General features: G+C 42.9%; 1 protein-coding gene across 1 annotated transcript; it reads left to right on the forward strand.

Moving 5' to 3' along the window:
* Positions 1 to 7,890, forward strand: LOC128017685 (uncharacterized). Its single transcript, XM_052603129.1, has 2 exons — positions 1 to 296; positions 502 to 7,890. Exon 2 carries the CDS (start codon positions 1,148 to 1,150, stop codon positions 7,154 to 7,156), a length of 6,009 nt encoding a protein of 2,002 aa, XP_052459089.1. The 5' UTR covers positions 1 to 296; positions 502 to 1,147; the 3' UTR covers positions 7,157 to 7,890.
* The last annotated feature ends 8,735 nt before the right edge of the window (positions 7,891 to 16,625 follow it).

A 16,625-nucleotide genomic window follows, 5' to 3' on the forward strand; every position in this document is an offset into this window, starting at 1 on the left:
TCAAAAGACATGTTTTTCAAAGATATGTGTATTATTTATGTTTGTTTAAACAGTCTAATCAATTTGAGTTCATTTATTGTTTAAAGTAGAGAATGTGCTCCCTTAGAATGTTTAATGTCATGGGTTCTTTAAGAAAGAGTTAATATCAAAGCGTAACAGGTCATATGACCAGGTTGAGTTGAACGCGGGACCGCTGCATTATGGGTTGAAGAAACATGGATGCAGAGTAATGTTAATGGTATACAGAGCCTGGAAAGGAGTAACCTTTATCTGCATGGTCTAAGAGGGCGCACACGGTAATTCATCTTTAAATCTGTTGTATTTTCTGTAAAATGTTGTTTTATATCAGTTTATGTAAACGATGTTATGTGTAAATCGTGATGTAATCAGATTCGGATTGTCGCATGTGTTCATTTGCGTATCAGCGGACATTTACATGAGAGACTTGAAAAGAACTCGACTAAATGCATATTTTGAACATTATATGTTTATTTCTTGTAGTTTTCACGGTGTCTGCTGGAAAGAGACAGAGACATAGAGACAAATAAACAGCAAAAAGGACATCTGTATGAAGCGTGGCTCATTTCATTAGACCAGTGCAGTTACAGTGAAAACGTAACGCCAGCAAAGCCGACAGCGCCAAATGTGGAACGGTACCCGTCGGATCTGAAGAGAAAGCAACATCGCGGCCGCTGGAGCATCGCGTACAGACAAGAAGTCGGAGAAAAGGAAGAATCACGATCGCGGAACCATCGCGCGGTCTGAGATTGCATCAGAGAGGAGACTTCCCCTTTCACAGTTGTCACAGCCAAGGAAAGTACCGCGACGCGAGCAGTAGAGGGCGACATTCATCCTTCTAGATTACAGCCTTACAAGTATCCTTCCTACAGGCTTCAGAGTACTGTGTTTATTCCATCGTTGTTTGAAGCAGAAGAGTTCTGCTGTGCAGTTAACTGCAGGTTTGACTGTGCTACTTCTACATCTATATGGACATTAAAAAAAAAAAAAAAAAAGGTAAAGTGTTATAAATATATTGCTTTAATTGATTTATGCTTCAGCATTGACATTGTTGTGAATGGTGAGTAATTTGATCTGAGAGTAATAGTTAAGTAACCGTGTACTAAAGTGTTTTTGGAAAACATTTACAATGTCAGTCTATGGAGAAAAATCACAATGTGGTGAATCAAGTGAGCAAATAGAGACCATTCAAGCAGAGTTGATTAGGTTAAATGAACAATTGAAATCTCAAAGTAATGATGTTGAAAGGGAAAGATTAGAGTCACTCATTGGTGATGTTCACTCCAAAATACAGTCACTTCAAACAGCAATGACAGAACCTATTCCTTCCACTTCAAGAACAGATGAACCCAGGAAATCCTCACGAGAAAGAAAGTTAACTCCAAAAATGCAGGAGCTTAAGCAGCAAGAAGTTTCTCAAAAGGAGAGTAAATTCATCAAGTTGTATGAAAGCTGGAAAGATCAAGTTAAAGCTACACGTACCAAACTGAAGGGTGAGTGCTCGGACCAAGACTTAAGTGACCTGATGGACAGTGTAGAGGGAATGGAAAGTCAAGTGAAAAATGTATATGAACTTATAAGATCTCAATCAGTTCCTTCTACTGAGATTAGAAGAAAAATGGATTCCTGTACAGCAGTGACTGCAGATTTGATGGGGCTAATGAAAGTTCGTATGAGTGAAGTGGGGCAAGAGGAATTTGATGCTAATGCAGAAGATGCAAGAATTCATATGGTGCTTGACAAGGAGTATGCTCAGTCGATATTTACGACTACAAGCTCTAAGTCTATTCGTAGTCACCGTTCAAGCTCCTCAATAGATCAGCAAAGTATCACTGCAAAAAGAGCAGAGTGTGCCGCACAGTTGGCTGCAAAGCAGGCAGAGATAAAAATGGAAGAGGCTATTGCTACTCAAAGGCTAGAACTTAAAAGACTGGAGAATCAGAGAGATCTTCAGGTAATAGCTGCAAAGCTCAAGGTATACTCTGAAGCTGACTCAGGTGAGTCATGTAATGATAGTATAGCAGCAAGCAGTGATTTAGCCAGTTGTCCTGTAATGTCTTCTAAGGAAATTAAAAAGGAACAGGCATGCAAGAATGATAACCAGGAACAAAAAGACCATAGTAATGGTGATGCATCAATAGTACAAGCCTTACATGACACAATGGTTCTCAGTAGACTTCCTGCACCTGAGCCCTCAGTTTTCATAGGAGACCCACTTAAGTTCTTAGAGTGGAGAACAAGTTTCAAGGCATTAATAGAGCGGCGATGCACAAATCCAGCTGATAAGTTGTTCTACCTACAAAAATATGTCAGTGGTGAGGCCCAGTCTGTATTGGAAGGAAGCTTCTACAGAAAGGATGATGAAGCCTATGAACAAGCATGGGAAGCACTGAATTCTCGGTATGGCCATCCATTTGTAATCCAGCGTGCATTTAGAGAAAAACTGAATGACTGGCCTAAGATAAGCTCGAGAGAGTCAGTTAAATTGAGACAATTTAGTGATTTTCTGACAGCCTGTAGCAATGCCATGCCACACATTAAAGGGCTTCAGGTGTTAAATGACTGTGAGGAGAATCAGAAAATGCTACAAAAACTCCCTGACTGGCTGACATCTCGTTGGAATCGGCATGTAACAATGCAGCTGAAACAATTGGAGGAATACCCTACTTTCAAGGAGTTTGCTGATTTCGTGGCACAAGAAGCAGAAATAGCATGCAATCCAGTAACATCCTTTCATGCCCTCAAGCTCACTCAAGAGAAGCCATCTAGAGAGGTTAAGCGCTCAAAGGCAAATGCATTCATCACTAATGTGAAAGCGTCAGATAAATCAAGAATAGTGTCAAAGACATACAGTGTTGGAGTAAGCAATTCAGTGGATTCAAACCGATCCGACAAAGTCATCACTGTGCCTTCAGTTTCAAACTCAGTCACTTGCAGGTATTGTGGGGAAAACCACTCCATCCACAAATGCCAAACGTTTGCCAGTAAGTCTGTGGAGGACAAAAGGAAGTTCATATTAGACAATAACCTTTGCTTTGGCTGTCTTAGGAAAGGACACAACTCCAAGGATTGCAAGAGTAAAGCTACTTGTAGTGTATGCAAGAAACATCATCCAACACCACTTCATGAAGACCGCCCTTCTTCTACAGCAGTCACATTTTCTCATGCAATGCAAGCAGAACAAAACACATCTTCACTTTCCTGTTGTGTAGACAGTGGCGATGGTGGGAGTACATCAATGATAGTGCCTGTATGGATTTCTTCAACTTCCACACCTGAAAGGGAGATCTTGGTTTATGCCCTTCTGGATACACAGAGCAGCAACACCTTCGTGGATCAAGAGGTATGTGAGAGGATGGGGGCAATTTCAGAGCCAGTCAAGTTAAAGCTTACAACAATGATGGGAAAAGATTCCATTGTTCAGAGTGAAAGAGTTAGTGGGCTCAGAGTTAGAGGCTTTACTTCTTATGGCTTAATCAGTTTGCCACCTGCCTATACTAGAGACTTCATTCCACTTGAACGCTCCCACATTCCTACTCCTGAAACTGCTAGAAGATGGAATCATCTGAAAGAAATTGCTCAGGAAATTCCAATGCTGCTGGATTGTGAAGTCGGACTTCTGATAGGTTACGATTGCTCAAGAGCTTTGGCACCACGGCAAGTCATCACAGGAGGTGATGACGAACCATATGCCATCAGGACAGACTTGGGTTGGAGCATAGTTGGCTCCTCACCTAAGATTGCAAAATCAACTGAAGTTACAGGCCTGTGCCATCGTGTATCTGTTAAGGAACTCCCAAATCTGACACCTACCTCAATTATCAGAGCCCTTGAATCAGACTTTGGAGATACAAATCCAAGGGAAAGGAGCATATCACAAGATGATATACAGTTCATGCAACTTATGAATGAGAAAATTCACAAGAACTCAGAGGGACACCTTGAGATGCCCCTCCCCTTTAAGACACGCCCACAGTTACCTGAAAATAAACAGCTGGCTCTGGTGCGATTGAAGCGCCTGAAAGGAAAATTTGAGAAAGACCCAAAATTCAAGGATGATTATGTAAAGTTTATGGAAGGTGTCTTCAAGGATGGCGATGCGGAGAGAGTTGAACTCCAACCTAAAAAAGGAAATGTCTGGTACATTCCTCACCAGGGAGTATATCACCCTAAAAAGCCAGAGAAGATTAGAGTTGTGTTTGATTGCTCTGCCAAATATGATGGCACCGCATTAAATGATCACTTGTTAACTGGGCCTGATCTCACTAACGGGCTAACAGGGGTACTTTGCAGGTTTCGCAAATATCCAATAACAATTATCTGTGATGTAGAAAGAATGTTCCATAGGTTCCATGTAAGCCAGGAAGACAGAGATTACTTACGGTTCCTGTGGTGGAAAAATGGCGATACAAACACTGAGCCAAAGGAGTATCGCATGAAAGTCCATCTTTTTGGAGCAGCATCCTCTCCTGGCTGCGCAAATTATGGAATGAAGTATCTTGCATGTCAAAACGAAAGAGAGCATCCTGCAGCAGCCAGTTTCATCAAAAGTAATTTCTACGTTGATGATGGGCTCATTAGTGTGGAAAATGTGGACACAGCTATCAAACTAGTACAAGAAGCCAGAATTGTGTGTGCAAAAGGGAAATTGCGTCTACATAAGTTCATCTCAAATGACAAAAAGGTCATGGAGTCTATACCTGTTAGTGAGCAAGCCAGCGGTGTTCAAGATGTGGAGCTTGGCTCTGATGAACTTCCAGTCCAGACGGTGTTGGGAGTTAAATGGAGTGTAAATAGTGACACCTTTTCCTTTAAAGTAGCCCTGGATGAGAAACCAGCAACGCGGCGAGGAGTCCTCTCAACAGTCGCATCTGTGTTTGATCCATTAGGCTTCCTGGCTCCCTTTCTCCTATTAGGAAAGAAAGTATTACAGGAGATGTGTCAGAGGGGCATTGAATGGGATGATTCACTCCCCAAAGAGTTAATGCCACAATGGACTAGCTGGCTAAATGAATTGAAGGATCTGCACAATCTCCAGATTGCAAGATGCTTTGTTCCTGACTATTTAGGGACTGTCCAGAGGATCGAACTCCATCACTTTTCAGATGCGAGTAGCTATGGCTATGGTCAATGCTCATATATTCGAGTGTTGAGTGAAGACAAAGTGCACTGCTCCTTTGTCATTGGCAAGGCAAGGGTTGCACCCACAAAAGTTGTGACCATACCCAGGCTTGAGTTAACTGCTGCGGTGATTTCTTCAGCAGTCAGTAGAATGTTAAAGGAGGAGTTGGAGCTCAAAATTGATCAAGAATATTTTTGGACCAACTCAAAAGTAGTCTTAGGCTACATTAACAATGAAGCCCGTAGGTTTCATGTTTTCGTAGCGAATCGAGTCCAAAGAATTAGAGAAACGACTGACCCTGAACAGTGGCATTATATAGATTCTGAACAAAATCCTGCAGATCACGCTTCCAGGGGCCTCAAGGTGTCGGAGTTGATAAATTCGAATTGGCTCACTGGACCTAAGTTTCTCTGGGAAAGAGAAATTATCACATCAGAGACCACTCCAGAGCTTCTGATTGGTGATCCTGAAATCAGGGCAACGCAAGTGCTACAAACAAAGGTAGCAAGTGATGAAGATTTTTTGGAGCGGTTCAATAGGTTTTCGAAATGGCACACTGCATTGAAAGTTGTTGCTCGAATTCAGCAGTTAGCGAGACACAAGGCAGGTAAACCCATAAATGTTGAAGAAATGAGAAATGCCAGCATCAGGCTTGTAAAATTGGCACAAAGGGATGCCTTCAAAGATGAGATACAAAAATTGAAACAAGGCAAATTGCCAAATAGTCACCCTTTGTTCCAACTTGACCCAGTACTGCAAGATGGTGTTCTCAGGGTGGGAGGGCGATTGAAGAAAGCTTTCCTACCTCTAGACACGAAGCACCCAGCAGTCCTTCCAAGAGATGGTGTGGTCACCCGTCTCATCGTGGATTACTGCCATGAAAAGACTCAACACCAAGGCAGAGGACAGACCCTTAATGAACTGAGAGGAAATGGTTACTGGGTTGTTGGTGGCAGCAAAGTTGTGGCTAACCTCATTAAGCAATGTGTTATATGCAGGAGAGCTCGCAGGACAACAGAGACACAGATGATGGCGGATCTACCTGCTAACCGTGTTGACTCCTCTCCACCATTCTCTTACTGTGGGATGGATTGCTTTGGGCCGTTTCTATGTAAGCAAGGACGGAAAGAACAAAAAAGATATGGTCTCATATTCACCTGCTTCTCCTCAAGAGCAATCCATATAGAGATGCTAGAAGATCTAACCACTGATGCCTTCATAAACGCCTTGCGATGTTTTATTGCAATCCGTGGAGCTGTAAGAGAAATCAGATCGGATCAAGGGACAAACTTTGTTGGGGCAAAAAACGAGCTGACAAAGGCTTTGGAAGAATTGGACAAGGAGAGATTAACTGCTTACCTATCCCAAAAGCAATGTGATTTCATTTTGAACGTGCCTGATGCCAGTCACATGGGAGGGGTTTGGGAAAGGCAGATCAGAACCATTAGAAGTGTTCTAAGTTGGGTCCTTTCACAGAGTGCAGGAAGACTGGATGATGCCTCCTTGAGAACTTTCTTCTATGAAGCCATGTCAATCATAAATAATCGCCCACTCACCTCAAATAACATTAACGATCCCAAAGGGCTAGAGCCACTTACCCCAAACCATTTACTCACCATGAAATCTTCTGTCCCTCTGCCTCCACCTGGGAAATTTGTGCCAGAGGACCTGTATGCGAGGAAGAGGTGGCGCAGAGTACAATATCTGACACAGCAATTTTGGAGTAGATGGAGGAAGGAATATCTGGCAAACATCATCCTTAGACAACGGTGGCACTCTCCAAGACGAAATGTAAAGATTGGAGATATTGTCATTGTCAAGGAGGAACAGCTTCCCCGCAATGAATGGAGACTTGGACTAGTGCTTGATGCTTGTGCAGATGAAGACGGATTGGTGCGAAAAGCCAAAATTCAAATAGGAAATAGGAAGTTAGGGAAAAAGGGTCAACGACTGACTAATCCATCAATTCTTGAGCGTCCTATTCATAAATTAGTAGTACTTGTAGAGAACAATTAAATCTGATTTATTGTCTGATCTTGAGACTTTTAAGTGTCACAAGTTCATCTGGTAGTCTTGAACCAAGAGTCAGAGATATGTGATTCTAATATCTGGTTTGTGAAATTACTAATTTTTCAAACATTTACGTAAAGTTAATCACAAATTGTAGTAATTTGGTGGGAGTGTAACTGTCAAAAGACATGTTTTTCAAAGATATGTGTATTATTTATGTTTGTTTAAACAGTCTAATCAATTTGAGTTCATTTATTGTTTAAAGTAGAGAATGTGCTCCCTTAGAATGTTTAATGTCATGGGTTCTTTAAGAAAGAGTTAATATCAAAGCGTAACAGGTCATATGACCAGGTTGAGTTGAACGCGGGACCGCTGCATTATGGGTTGAAGAAACATGGATGCAGAGTAATGTTAATGGTATACAGAGCCTGGAAAGGAGTAACCTTTATCTGCATGGTCTAAGAGGGCGCACACGGTAATTCATCTTTAAATCTGTTGTATTTTCTGTAAAATGTTGTTTTATATCAGTTTATGTAAACGATGTTATGTGTAAATCGTGATGTAATCAGATTCGGATTGTCGCATGTGTTCATTTGCGTATCAGCGGACATTTACATGAGAGACTTGAAAAGAACTCGACTAAATGCATATTTTGAACATTATATGTTTATTTCTTGTAGTTTTCACGGTGTCTGCTGGAAAGAGACAGAGACATAGAGACAAATAAACAGCAAAAAGGACATCTGTATGAAGCGTGGCTCATTTCATTAGACCAGTGCAGTTACACGGCCCAAGGCCGCGCCGAGGGACTCGCGGGAGCGACGAGGGTCGCACAGGAGAGCAGCGTGTCCGAGAACGAAGAACGAGAAGAAGAGCGAGGCGGACCTTGTTCGGTCGATTCTTATGGCTTGGGATGGTTCACGCCTCTTTTCGGGTGAACAACCAATGAACGTCCACGATCTGAAGTGGAGGGAAAAGTTCCTTCGTCTCTGTGGAGACACCCACCCTAATGATTTAGGGCTTGTCAGATTTCATCAGGGATATTCTAGCAAGTTCGTAATTCCAGAATAATAAATTTTTCATTACTTTGCTTTAGATAAGTGGGTCTGTCAAAGCATGACGATTACAAAAACACCAAACAGTACATATATAACTGATAGAAACACGAAAGTTACATTCAAATGCAGAATTACACACATTTAAAGATTAACACATGCTAATAAATTGCAGATAGTCCCAATTTATATGGGAAACATCTCAAAGCACCAACAAAAACAATACTATATACTTTTAGACTACGTCTGAGGTAATAGTTTAGGATACATTGAGAAAAAGGTACCAGTGACTGTTTCTTTCCTGTCCTGTTGCCCAGTGGGGGTCATAAAGCTTTACGACCTGGTCAGGAGTGGGGGTTGCAGAAACATGGCTCTCTTTGAGAAAGTTAAAATAAGGAGAACATTTCCAATTTATAAGCTAGTAAAATTATAGTCCTCGCATAACAAGGATTAACCATTGCACCCACAAACATATTCAAAATACATATTATTAAGGACTTACATAAAAAGCATAAAGAAACGTTCGTTTGCGTGTGTGTGCTTATGTGAATGTGTGTGTGTGGGGGGATTTCATGTCCCCTTTGAGGCTCGCATGGGTATCGTAAATAATTTAAGTCCAGCCAGGCTGGTGCCAGGCCAGGCATTTAGTGCAAAAAGGTTTAATTTGTATGCCTGAATTTAACCCATGAATCGATGACCTGCATATCTGTTACATCTCCCCCTTTACGTCAGATGAAGTCCCTGTGTGGACATCATCGGACGGCAATCATCAGGATGGGCTGATGACAGGTGAATCGTGATGGTCATGTAGCAGGTTGGTCATGATGGCAGGTGGTTCCTGAAGCTGAGGATTCAGCTTGATGAGGTTCGGTGTTGTCTTTGACTTGGCACCCCCTTTCCGGGGTTTCCATCGGAGACCTCCAGCCACAGTTGTCGTGAGTTTGGCTGTAGAGGTTTGCATCTCGTTGAGTATCCTGTATAGGATGAAGGTCACGCCAAGAGTCAGGGTGTGACCAATGACAGTGGAGATGCACCGTGCAGTGTCGGCAGCAGTCCAGGCTCGGACTGCAGATGACTGGTTCAGAACGGGCTGTCGAGACAGTGCTTGGAGGGCTGTGTCGACGGGAGTAATGCTGGTCGTAGCTCAGTGTAGCTGAGCGCACAGGAGTGTTGACGAGCCATCTGTTACCCACAATCTCTGCTTGCGTTTCTATGACTTGTGTAAGAGGCTTGGCTTCGGCAGGGCAGCGCGTATCGCTGACCTGGGGTTGCAAACCGCAGATTCCTTCATGCTGTGTCTGAGGAAGGGTTTGCGAAGGAAGAGATAATGAATGTCTTTGGTCAAAGTACACATGTGCATGTGTGGGGCCAGGTACAGCTGTGTGTCGCTGTCGTGGTAGGCTACCACATCTGGAATGTGTGTCTTGGTGTGGGTGTTGCTTTTCCACATCCTGACACTGACAATGTCTTTAGGTCTGTAGAATTGGCTTGACTCGCTGATGGGTTGGTTCAGGCGCACATTCACTTCTCTCTGTTTGGGGTTGACGTGCCGTAGGATGGCACTATCCAGAACGTTGGCCAGGTGTATTTGTAGCAGGTCAGCTGGCATGGTGATGGCGTAAGACCTTCTGTCCTTCTGGAAGACAGTAAACAGTGGTTTCAAGGAGTTTACGGTCTGGTTCGCTGCGTTGACACTGGACATAACAATGTTAAACATTCTGGCGGCAGCAGCGGCTCTGAGCAAAGCTCCCGGGAACTGTTTGGAGCAGTGGTGGTGTCCACTTAACTCCATTTGTGTAACAGTCACTTTCTCATGTTGACTGAACATGTGTTTGACATCGGCCTCAGTGTGAGTGAGGGAGTCCTCTCTCCATCGGAACCTTGTACAGCTGTATTCGGTTACAGTGCTGGGGTAGTGTGCCCTGTCATCGGTGGTCAGGAGTCTCAGTGGTTTTCTCGGTGGCAGCTGTCCTCTCTTTGGCTGACAGCACGGCACGGCAAACCACAGCAGCACCCTGGTACAGATAATAGGGAGAGAGAGAGAGAGAAAGGGGAGAAAGAAACAAACGAGGGCTGTCTTTGGTTGGACAGGGCAGTCTCTTTGCTTCGTGGGCGTCGACTGGGTTTAGCTCGCCCTGGTCCATGTTTTGCCACATCTTGCTGCTGGCATGACGCTTGCTTCAGTGTTTTGTCAGTGGCTCTGGTGCTGCGTGGAGCAGCACATGCTGCGTCATGGAAATATATTGGCATTATCCCCCTTTTGCTCCGTGGCATTACACGCCCTGGCATTGTGATGTCAGACGGTGCACAACCCACAATATTGTTCTGTGCACGCAGCATGGTTTGTGTATCATGCAGTGGTCTGGGGCTTTGGTTATAAGTGACTGTAGACTGGTTGCCAGGGTGGATGGAGGGGTCTGAGAGGTGGTAAAACAAAGTCATTATGGAGGTTTCAGAAGCCCGCATGTTCGCTATGTTGATCTGTGTAGACAACGGAGCCAGCGTAAGCGATTCTGAGGTAGGCAGTTTAGCTAGTAAAGTTCTTATGCTGTGTGTAATCACTTCAACCTTGAATGTGGGTGGGTGGGTTGGGAGTGACCACAGAATGTTATTCAGTGTGCTAGTTTTGGCAAGGGTGTCAGTTTGATCTTTTAAGTCCTTGTCTAGACTTTGTAGCTTCGAGTGTCCTTTTACCTTCTTCCAGTACACGATCACATTGTGTGTTTTTGTGATGTTATCACATTGCTGGAACAGGTGTTGGTGTTTGACATGCTTGTTGTTTGCAAGTGTGAGTCCGAGTTCCACACATTCAGGTGAGGATTGGAAGAAACCCAGCGTGTGGTGTAAGGTTTGACCACATTGCAGGTTGAGCCGAACAGCGACCCCTTTGGTGTAAGCTGGTACCACCGTACCCTGTTTGTTGATTAAGGTACAGAGGCTTGAACTTGAGCCTGTCGTTAGGGCGTTGTACTCATGGCTGGCTGCTGGGGTTCCCGTGACCTCTGTGACCTGACAGTCTGGCTCTAGCAACCTGTGTGGCTGGAGAGAAAGAGGCTCTCGCCCTTGAGCAAAGTCTTTTAGCTGTTTGAAGTTCAGAAAAGGGTCAAAGTGGTCTAGCGGGTCTTTGCCGATGAGAAATGTATGAGTGTTCATTAGTGGGACATACATGGGATGTATTAGACTCATCAGAACGATTGTCAGGTGAATGGAAACAACCTGTTCAAACCGGATGTCATTCTGTCTGTACGCCTGTACATTCAGTTCATAAGTTTGAGGTGGAAGAGTTCGATCTTGTCTCTTAGCTTCAAATTGGAGTCTTTTGAAAAGGTGAGATGAGATCAGTTAGACAGGGTGTTGGTTTCAGTTCTTATGCTTAGACATACGATGTCTGGTTCATCTTCCGTGTCTTTCTTGCGAGTTTTCATGTAAAGAAGCTTTTTCAGCATCCTCAGGATCTCTGCTGTCTCAGACGTGGCTGCACTGTGTTTTTCTGACGTGGGCTCAGGATTGAGCTTACCAGTGTCATGTCGAGAGTGGTTCCACTGCCGGCTGTCGGGGCTTTGTGTCCTGGATGGTGGGAATCGCTCGCTCTGGTGCATTGGACGAGCACCACCACGATTGTGTTGCCCTTTTCTGGCTTGGAACGGTATTGACTCTCTGTTAAAATGTCTGTGACTGTGGTGTTGTAGGGTGCCCTCTAGGGTTAACTCCAAGCAGTGCTCAGAGACGGAGACTTTGGGGTTTTTCACAGTCTTTTCACAAATAGTCTTTTGCAGGGTGCAAGCTTTGTGGGCTAAGTTCCGTAACACTTGTGTAGTCCTGTTACGTGGACACGCTGGGACTCTGAGATGAAAACTCCAATTGGCATGTAGGTTTAGGAGGAACAGAGTTTTTAAGTTGACATCCTGTTCCATACCTGGTTCGTTGCATGCTCCGAAGTAGGCTTTTCGTAGCTGACTACAGAAAGTCTGTGGGTTTTCAAGTCGGCCCTGTTTCAGGTCCATAGCAATAAGAAGCCCATGGTCTGAGTCTGGATCAGAGAATTCAAGAATCAAAGTTTGTAGCAGTTGCTGGTAGTACGCTTTGACAGTCTCTGGTTGACGATCCAGAAAGCAATGCACATCACGGCTGGACGTGATTTTCAACAGGTACAATGTGTTCACATTGATCCCTACGTTCAAGGATCTGGCTTGAACGTAGGGATGCTTCTGGCTAGCTTGTCAAGTTCTCTGTGAGCAGTGCAGGGTTTAGTGACATGCGTTCTCTGGAAGGGTTCTCTCCCCTCCGTTGTTGACAGGTGTTCTTGTAAGCTGGCTGGTGATTTCTTGAGCCGTGAGCTTACACCCCCTTTTTCAGCTCTGGGTTCTTGGCTGAAAGGGTTGGAGTGGTGGGCCGGGAGAAACTTTGTGGTGTGTGTTTCTCCGATCCAGCCACTCTGTAATCTGTGAGATTGTCTCAGTTCTGTGTGAACAGTGTCCAGTTCATCTTGGAGCTTGTCTCTCTGCAGAGTAAGCTTGTTGATTTTAGCTTGGGCCGCTTGCAAGTGTGTTTTGCAGGCCCAGGTTTTATAGTCTCTTTCTTTCAGTTCAGTCTCTGCTCTTTTTAGGAGAGCGTCACCTTGCTGGAGTTTTTTGTTGAGTTCTTTTCTGGCTTCTCTCTCCAGCTGTTCTTTTTGCTCTGTGTCGAGGCGAAGATCTTGCAGGGCATTGTGAAGTCTTTCAACTCCTTTCTGTAGCTCTGGATCTGTGTAGTCCTCTTTCTCGCGCTGGTTCTGGGTCTCGAGGAGGAGCTGATCAAGATGACTCTGGGTTGGGGCCTGGTCCTTCCAGAGAATGTGAACTAGGCTTCCGAAGATCCTGGCAAGTTCTCTGTAATAGTCGCTTTGGTTTGGATCGCGTGCCATCAGTTCATCTAGTTTGATGTCTAGTTGCTCTGGGTGCTGCAGGTTACTGGCGTCCTTGGGCAGGAAGGGGGTCATCACTGCTTTCAACCATGTCGAGAGATGGCCCCCGTGGACTGCTGGACTGGATGACTGGAACATCCTGACTCTCTGTCGGTGAGAGAAGCACAGCACACACACACAAAAAGACCAATGCAAGTTCGTTCTACGTTTAACAAGCTATATTCATACGGGCTGTGCCGTTTATGAGAATTTTGGGGCTGACTGATGCAAAAGGTCAGACAGTTAAGTAGCCAATTAACTTCAACAACAAAGGACCTGAAATGGAGATTTGACAGGCAGTAGCCTAGCGGGTCGTGTGATGACACCGGCTGCTGGTTGTTGCTCTACTATTTAGCTTCCTCGGTGGCTCACAGGTTACTGTCTCTATGTGAAATGAAAGAACAAATTAACTTCAGAACAGAGGATAGAAAAAGATCAAAGTGAAACAACACTTGAAATGAGATAAAAACAATAGAAACACAATGTGTTAGTGAGAATAAGGAGGCCTAAGCCTACTGCTAGGTTTTAAGATAGGGCCAACAGGTGAGTGGGCTATCTGGGTAGGAAACCTAGAAATATGGTGTGGCTTAAAGAAGCAAAAGGGTCAAACACTTAAAATATATCCGGGGGAATATCTAATATTCTGTGGCTTATAATAAGTGGATGGGTTGTGTCACATTTGGTTCAGCTGGGTGAATTGAAGTCATTCAGGTGAAAACCAGTGGCTTGGTCAACCTCTCCGGCGCTCCCCAAACACTCAACCGCAGTGTCCCCGGTCCTCCGTTACTCTGGCGTGGCGCACTCTCGAACAGCTTGTGACTTTTAATACAACCTTTGGAGTGCCAAATTGCTGATGTCTCCACCGCGTGTCGCTAACGGACAGAGACAAGAGGACCCGAGTTTCACTCGCAGCCAGTGGTCGGGCACCGGTCGGGCAGCCTTGCTCACTGGAAACCTGAGATGACTGTCCAATCACCAAGGGAGTTCTACAATCAAATACACAAAGGATGAACAAAGGAAACTTAAAGTTAATTAAGGTTTGGTTTGTTTAACATCAATTGAGTAACTATATATGTAGAAAGGAAAGGCAACAGCTTTACCTAATAATGATAAAACAAAGAAAGGGAATTATGATAATAATGGTAATTATCAAAATAACCTAAGCCAAAAGAGAGAAGAAAAATAATAAAAATCAAAATAAAAGACAGGAATGAAACAAGGGAGAAGGAGTAGCTGGTTTTCACCACAAGGGGGGAGTACTGCCTCTCTGTGCTTAACCTGCTGAGAAGAAAACTTAATTCAAATTAAAAATTCAAAACTGGTTTAAATCAAAATGTAAAATAAGCATGTAAGAATTAAAAGGAAAATCTGAATAATATCCTATAATAACCCTATCCTATAATATATATATATATATATATGCTTTTATCAGTGTTGTATGATAAACTTGACTCAATACAACAGTGTGACTACAGTAAAAAGCTTTTACCATTCTAAAAACACATATTTGTTTGTGATCTGCATTCTTCTGACTTCTATTTTTTTCTGTATGGTCAGTTCTGCAAAACCTGTGAACAGTGATTTGCAAGCATGAACAGTGATTTGCAAGCGAAAATAACATTTTAAAGAACTGCAAAAGGGATCAACTGCATAGAACCAGTCTGTGTGTGTGAAAATACTTAATGTTGCAAATGTGTAAATGACGTGTTGTGCACGTGGGGCAAAAAGTTTCTGAAATAAAGTGATACATACAGCTTCGTCTTTCTTTTCTCTGTGCTTATAATTTGGGCACGATTCTCTCACTGAGTTTTGCAAGTGTGAGGGAGAGGGCGGGTCCACCACCTTCTTGTAGCCAATCACATGAGGCTCTCGGCGACTCTCCATTTACTCTTATCTGATAGGTCAAATAAACATATAATATGCCAAAACGGTGTACTGCCAGAATGGTACGTTTAACACACATAGGGTACATTAAAAATAAATATTTAACAAATTAACTAAAACATGATACTTTATAAGTTGTGTACCATTAGGCTATGTGTTCATACTGAATGTCGAGCTGTGTAGTATCCTTTTCTTCCTCAACAGGCTATAAATGATATATTAGTTTATTGTAATATTGTAAATTGGAAGATACTTAAAGATGGCCTAGTTTAATGCATGTATATTTTCACCTGTCTACTGATCATAGACAGTTCCATTTTTTTTTTTTTTTATAAAAAAAAACAAAAAATTAACCAACAGTGAATACTGTAACATCAAAAGTGAAAGTGACGTGACATTTAGCCAAGTATGGTGACCCATACTCAGAATTTGTGCTCTGCATTTAACCCATCCGAAGTGCACACACACAGAGCAGTGTACACACACACACACTGTGAACACACACCCGGAGCAGTGGGCAGCCATTTATGCTGCGGCGCCCGGGGAGCAGTTGGGGGTTCGATGCCTTGCTCAAGGGCACCTAAGTCATGGTATTGAAGGTGGAGAGAGAACTGTACATGCACTTCCCCCACCCACAATTCCTGCCAGCCCGGGACTCGAACTCACAACCTTTCAATTGGGAGTCCGACTCTCTAACCATTAGGCCACGACTTCCCCACATGCAGATGCAGACTCGGGGATACCCACAAGACTTCGCTCTACTCTTGCTATAGTATGTCAGTAGGAAATATCAGATTACATTTCCAAACATTCATTTTGCCATTAATTTTCATAATAATCTAATGAGATTGTTGAATGTATAAGCAGTCTGGCAACAGACTGCCTAAGACTAAGACTTTTGCACAGTAGTGTATGTATAAAGTACGTATAATTAGATTAAGTATATTCAGAGGTGGGTAGAGTACCCAAAAACTGTACTCAAGTAAAAGTAAAAGTACTTCTAGAAATGTTTACTCAAGTAAAAGTAAAAGTACTAGTCTTGAATAGTTACTTGATTAAGATTAAAAGAGTATTTGATAAAAAATCTACTCAAGTAGTTAGTTACTAATTACTTTGGGTCATATGTACTGAGCCTATTTTTATTTAGATATATAGATAAAATGTATGTAATGTATGTATGTGTGTGTATAAATGTATATATTTCATCAGCCTTTACTGCAATTTATATAATTTATTATAAAACCCTGTCTGTTTACTTAAGTAACAGATATAGGTGTCATGCCATAACATATTTTCAATACGACTGACTTTATATTAAATGTGAATTTAACATTGAAAGTTAATGTGATATAAATATTGCTACTAATCTTTCATTGTTCAGAAAGAGAGCAAAAAACATTTACATTATTAAAGATCATTTTCACTGACAGTCTAGAGTTCAATCATTCTCAGAAACTCCCATTAAAATTACTGAAACTGTTAACACTGTGAAATCAATATCTTAATTATACATTCGTACACACATCTGCACATTGTTGTTTCTGACGAGAGAATTCGCCAGGTATTCAGTCAGTGAGCGAGTGAAGGAAGCACC

This window comes from Carassius gibelio, chromosome A7 (assembly GCF_023724105.1).
Source record: "Carassius gibelio isolate Cgi1373 ecotype wild population from Czech Republic chromosome A7, carGib1.2-hapl.c, whole genome shotgun sequence".
Classification (NCBI taxonomy): domain Eukaryota; kingdom Metazoa; phylum Chordata; class Actinopteri; order Cypriniformes; family Cyprinidae; genus Carassius; species Carassius gibelio.